At 40.5% G+C, this 6,000-nt stretch overlaps 1 protein-coding gene across 1 annotated transcript; it reads left to right on the top strand.

The window, feature by feature from the left end:
- The first annotated feature begins 785 nt into the window (after window positions 1–785).
- LOC137302229 (ferritin heavy chain B-like) lies at window positions 786–3,924 on the top strand. Its single transcript, XM_067971884.1, has 4 exons — window positions 786–887; window positions 2,145–2,291; window positions 2,704–2,829; window positions 3,183–3,924. The coding sequence occupies exons 1-4, from the start codon at window positions 786–788 to the stop codon at window positions 3,336–3,338; spliced, it is 531 nt and encodes a 176-aa protein (XP_067827985.1). The 3' UTR covers window positions 3,339–3,924.
- The last annotated feature ends 2,076 nt before the right edge of the window (window positions 3,925–6,000 follow it).

Below are 6,000 nucleotides of genomic sequence, written 5' to 3' on the forward strand. Positions count from 1 at the left end.
TTCCGCGACCGCTGGGCACCGCAGGGTATAGACTGTCTTTCAGACATCAATAATAGAATCCTGATTTAATTGGGAAAGTATCCTGTTGTTTTTGGTGGCACTTGATGCTTATTTTGGTATCTTTTCAGTTTGATTGGACCATCCAATATTAGTGGTGCCCTGAGAGGGCCACTTGTGATGGTTTATGTTTGGTGACCCTGGGGCAACCCAGAGTCTCCCTTATTGGTCCATCAAAGAAAGGTCGATTATGGTCAAGAATATGGTCACGATCAGATTTGTTTTTCTTTGGAGTGTGGGATGGAAGAGCAGCCATGGTTTTTTTGCTTTTCCTTTTTTTGTGTTTTAGGCCCCCCTTTTATAAGAAGGGGAGGGGGGTTGGTTGTGTTTATGTGCAGTAAATCAATAAACCCAAAATAAGTGTCAAATTATAATTTTATTACATCGATCCAGGATGCACTCCAGTCCCTGCGGTGCCCACCGGTCACGGAAACAGATTTTACAGTTTGAGGAAAGTCAAAGCAATTGGATCTTTATTGAATTGTCAGCCAATGATGCTCCTCCTTCAAAGTTCTGACTGGCTCTGGGTGTCATCTCCCCTCCTCCCTTTTCTTGATTGGTGTTCTGAGAGAGGATGTAATTTCTGATTGGGTATTGCCAACTGTCACTCATCATCTAGGCTGCCACGCCCAGGATTAACCAGCAGTATAAATATGGAGCTTTGGGTGGCTGTTTTTCAGTTTCTTGCTTCAATAGAACTGTTTAGTTTTGTTAAAGTTAATTTAAAGATGGCTTCCCAAGTGTGTCAGAACTATCACAAGGAGTGTGAGGATGGTGTCAACAAGCAGATCAATATGGAGCTCTATTCCTCCTATGTTTATCTTTCTATGGTGAGTTTTGTTTCTTTGACGCCTTCACATTGGAGATTCTAATGTGACATTACAAAATTCTGTTTTCTCCAACTCATCTATTGCCTTTTCTCTAATCTGCACCCCCTCCCCCCAATTGATGGATGGTGAGTGTCTTTTTAAAGCTGTAATATAATGTGATTTATTGTACAGTCATTATCAAAATGTCTCCCTCTTCCTTGCAGTAGTTGCACCACATTCTATATCTTAAATCTCAATTGTTCACTTTCCTGGTGTCTGAGCTTTCTATTGAAGTTGTGTTTTGCAGTACACTCTGCATTCAATGCCTGGGATTCATATTTCTTACCCTCTATTCTACATCTCTCCACAGTCTTTCCCCACATTCTCCTTGCAATGGTGGGGGTCATAATCTTAAATTAGAGCTAGTCCATTTAGGAGGTAAGTGAGGAAGCACTTTTCCCCTCAAAGGTACTGGAAATCTAGAACTCTCTCCCTTGAAAGTCTGTGGATGTTGGGGATTAATTGGTGCTTTCAAGACTGAAATCTTTTGTTGGGTCAGGGTATTGAAGGATGAGTTGATGTACAGATCCATGTTCCAATTAAATCATTGAGTTGGCTCAAATGGCTGTATGTCCAACTTCTGTTTCCATGCTCTGAACCTTCACTTTTAAGTACCAGCTTGTCCCTGTCTGTCTTCTCTCTCTGCCTTTGCTCTATTGGTGGTAGGGCCTTCAGCCATTTTGGTCCTACTCAGTGTAACTGTTAATCCCTTTGCCTTCCTACCTCTGTCTGTCTCTCAAAGCATTCAAATGCTAACAGTTTCTAGTCATGCAACTCTTACTGCTTGGTATCTGTTTCTCCTCTGAAATGCCTTGATGTTTAGTGTTGAAGGTGCTAAGTTAATGCTGTTTGTGGTAGTTGTAGAAAGGGGTTTGTTTCAAATTTCAGTCATGAAAAGGATGTAAGCTTTTATGTTCCTTCACTAATTTCTAGACATATAATTCAGTCTTGGGTGTGAAGATTAAAGTGAAATATTGTGTTGAGCATGTTCAAGGCTGAATTGGTAATTTTCCATTGGCCAGCTTCCCTATTGCCAGGAGTGAGATTATCTCACTGCCAGGTTAGTGAAGCAAGTCAGCCTGTGCTGGTTTTCAGAACCATCTGCCTACAAGCTCAGTGAGACTTGAACCCTTGACAGAAAGCAAAATATTGAGGTTGGCTTTATGTACAATACCCATGATGATAATTCTGATACCCAACTACTTTTGATCTCACCAGTCCTATTACTTTGACCGGGATGATGTTGCCCTGCGTCACTTTGCTGAGTTCTTCAAGGAGCAGTCGCATGAGGAATGGGAGCACGCTGAGAAACTGCTGAAATTCCAGAATCAGCGTGGGGGCCGAGTCATCTTGGAGGATATCAAGGTTAGATTTAATGGAGTGGCCTTCTGAATGGCTCCCCTTAAATGGACAATTTTAAATATTTCTAAAGCAATTTGTTCTAATGCACATAATTACATAGAATGTCCAGCACAGAAACAGGACATTTAGCCCAACTGGTCTATGCTGGTGTTTATGCTCCACATGAGCTGCCTCCCACCTTCATCTTGCCCTATCATCACATCCATCTATTACTGTCTCCCTCAGTACTTCTCCTTAAAGACATTTATACTATTTGACTCGTGGTTGTGGTGGTGTAATTCTATATTCTTGGGACAATTGGTTCATGGCAACATGGACATCTGATTGCTTTTCACCCCTATTTTCCTTCAGTACTTTCTTGTGTATTTTGTTTAATCCATTAAGTGAACTGGCTGAGACCTGATTCCCTTTTCAGAAGCCAGAGCAGGATGAGTGGAGCAATGGTCTGGAGGCGATGCAGAGAGCTCTGCAGATGGAGAAGAATGTGAACCAGAGTCTGCTGGATCTGCACAAACTCTCCACTGAGAGGACAGACCCTCATGTAAGTTTTTAATGTGGGCCTTTGGGTAAGTTCGAGGTGGTGGAAATTTACTGTCCTTGAGCCTATTCAAAAGATCTTCATACCCAATAGCTTTGTTGGTGTCATGCTCAAATTTTATTGGGGAGGGGAGACAGGAAAGGGAGATTGCCCTACTGTCTGCATTAGAAGTAAATGTATCTGATCCCAGGATCTAAGCACTTAATAGAGCAAAGTTACTGTATAAAATGCATCAATCTGAAGTGCACCACTTGACTATCCTCCAGACCAAGAAGATTAAAATCCAAACCCTTGGAGAAGCTCAGATCTTCCTCCATCTCTTGCTGGACATAACTATTTTCCATCTTTTCTTCCAGTTGTGTGACTTCCTGGAGACCCACTACTTGGATGAACAAGTGAAGATGATCAAGAAGCTTGGAGATCACATCACCAACCTGAAGAGACTGGGAGCCCCTGAGAATAGCATGGGAGTGTACCTGTTTGACAAGCACACCCTGGGGGATAGTGATTGAACTGACTGCAGGGATAAAGCTTATTGTTCAGTACTCCTGTTTATAGTCTGAAGAACCCCTATCCTGTAGCAATGGTGACTTTGTACTAAGAGCTGCGAGACCTGGGCTCTTGATGTGAAATGTAATAGTAACTGGAAATAAACTGTTACAGAAGACTGGGTTTTGGCTCCTTGTAAATTGAGTGATTGCTTATTTTTCAGATTAACATAATTCAGCTGTTGTAACAAATTACATTGGGCTATGTATTGGCTTTAGGGTGAGATTCTGGCCTATGACATTTTTTCTTCTGGGGTCATATCAATGTAGTGACTTGGGTGTTGAGGGCCAATGTGTCTGCCTTGAGTGTAAATTGTATTTATGCAGTAAAATGATTACTGCTGATTTCAATGCAAAGAACAATACAGTAATGAGTTACTGTTCCTATTAGTACTGCATATTATCAACTGTTTAACTCATTAATGATGCAAAATCAGCTGCTGTAACATTTTGTTCCAATAAAACACAAGGAAAGTAAACTAGTAATTTCAGTCCAATAGGCAATTTTTTAAAGAATAGTATCTGCCTGGGGAAGAACAATCCAGATGCTTTTTTTCAAAGATGCTACAGACCTCAGTAGGTCGTTGGGGTAGCTTATGAAATCACTCACTATTACTCCTAATAAACTGTTTGTTTGGAGTCAAATAGGTCTCATATGGGGGAGTGCAGGTTCCCTGTTTGTCTATTTCCCTTCATTTTCATCTTCTGCCCCCCAACCCCCTGTTAATCTCTCCCATGAATAATAAATTGGGTATGGTACAGAAAAAATACCTCGAACTAAACTCCAGCAAACAAAATCATCCTTCTGGGAGACGGAGTAAATGCACCAAACAACTAACTTGAACCATTAAGTTGAATAGATAAGGCTCCTAAACTCTTCCATACCACTACTGTTCCATCAATTCATAAACCCAATATAAGCAGCTCATCCATAAATCTATCAATTTGTATTTATCCCATTGTGCAGTTAATACTAGATTACAATTCTAAATTCTACTGGATCACCATTTCATTTAAACCAAGTTAAATAGATATTTTGCCTGAAACTCCACATCCCAATGCCATCAATTCATAAACACAATACAATCAGCTCCTCCATAAATGTGTCGATTTGCCTATAGTCCTATTGTGCGTTCCATACCAAATTGTAATCAACCTTTCCAAATCCTATGGGTTCTCCATTCATCTCCTTCACCCCTATGAATGGATTCAAATGTTGATGCTGTATCTGTAATTATCCAGTGTTTCCAAGTGAAGTTTAGGAACTTGTGACTTGCACTGGGTGTGATAGAATTGCCGTCTTCAGTCAGTCCATGTTAATATCTTTATATTGATGGAGTAAATAAGGGGAAACTGATTCCAGTAGCAGACCGGTTAGTAACCAGCAAACACAGATTTAAGGTGATTGGTAAAAGAACCAGAAGTGACACGAAACTTTTTTCAGTGTTCTGATCTGGAATGCATTGCCTCATCGGGTGGTGGAAGCAGATTTAATAACTTTCAAAAGGAAATTGGATAAATACTTGAAGGGGGAACGAGCAGGGGAGTGGGACTAATTGGATAGCTCTTTCAAAGAGGCAGCATATGCACAATGGGCTGAATGGCTTCTTTCTGTGCTGTAATAGGATATTATGATCTCTAAAGGCACTTTTGGGATATCAATGTCACCACATTTCATACGTTGTTGAGCCATAATTTTACGAGTCAGTGTGGATTATCTGGTAGCTTTGACTGCTGCATAGTTCGCACCTTTGAGGTGTAGTCACTGTTGTAAGGTAAGAAATGCGGCAGTCAATTTGCCTCCAGCAAGGACCCAAAAACAGCAATGAAATATTGACCTGATAATCTGTTTTAGTGATGTTAGTTGAGGGATAAATATTGGTCCAGATATTGGGGAGAACTCCGCTGCTCTTCCTCGAAATAGTGCTGTGGGATATTTTACGTCCACCTGAGAGAGCAGATGAGGCCTCGATTTAATATCACATCCAAAAGACGGCACCTCCGACAGTACAGCACTCCCTTAGTCAGCCGAGATTATGTGCTCAAGTCTCTAGATGATAATTGAACCCACAACCTTCTGACTCTGAGGTGAGAGTGCTGCCACTGAGCCACAGCTGACACAAATGGAGATGTTTGTGTGGGTGACATTGCATTCAGTAATCTTCACTGCCTCTCATTCTCGCTGAATATCCTGAATTTTACCAAACAACATTTCATGAGAATCAAAACTAAAAATGATGCATCCCACAATGCTTTGCCCAGTTGATGCCCCCATGCTGCCAATCCTCAGACACACCCATTCTCTATATTAGAACTGGGGACGATTCACACCATCCATGGGATGGAATTTCCATTTCTCTGACCAATGGATGGTTTGCAAATTCACTCAAGACAACTTGATTGCTTTGAATATTGTCTCAACATCACAATCACCAACAAGTAATAAACTTGACCAGATTATGAAAAGCCACTTCAGTGAAAATATCAAATTATTATCAAATAATTCAAAATTATGATTCCAAGAGATTGAAACAAAGAGAAACTTTCAGATTTTTTTTTTTCATATTTTTTTCACTTTCAGATTTTTTTTTTTCCTTTTTTATTTTTTTTTATTTTGTTAGGCCCC

The sequence above is a fragment of the Heptranchias perlo genome, chromosome 35 (assembly GCF_035084215.1).
Source record: "Heptranchias perlo isolate sHepPer1 chromosome 35, sHepPer1.hap1, whole genome shotgun sequence".
Lineage (NCBI taxonomy): Eukaryota > Metazoa > Chordata > Chondrichthyes > Hexanchiformes > Hexanchidae > Heptranchias > Heptranchias perlo.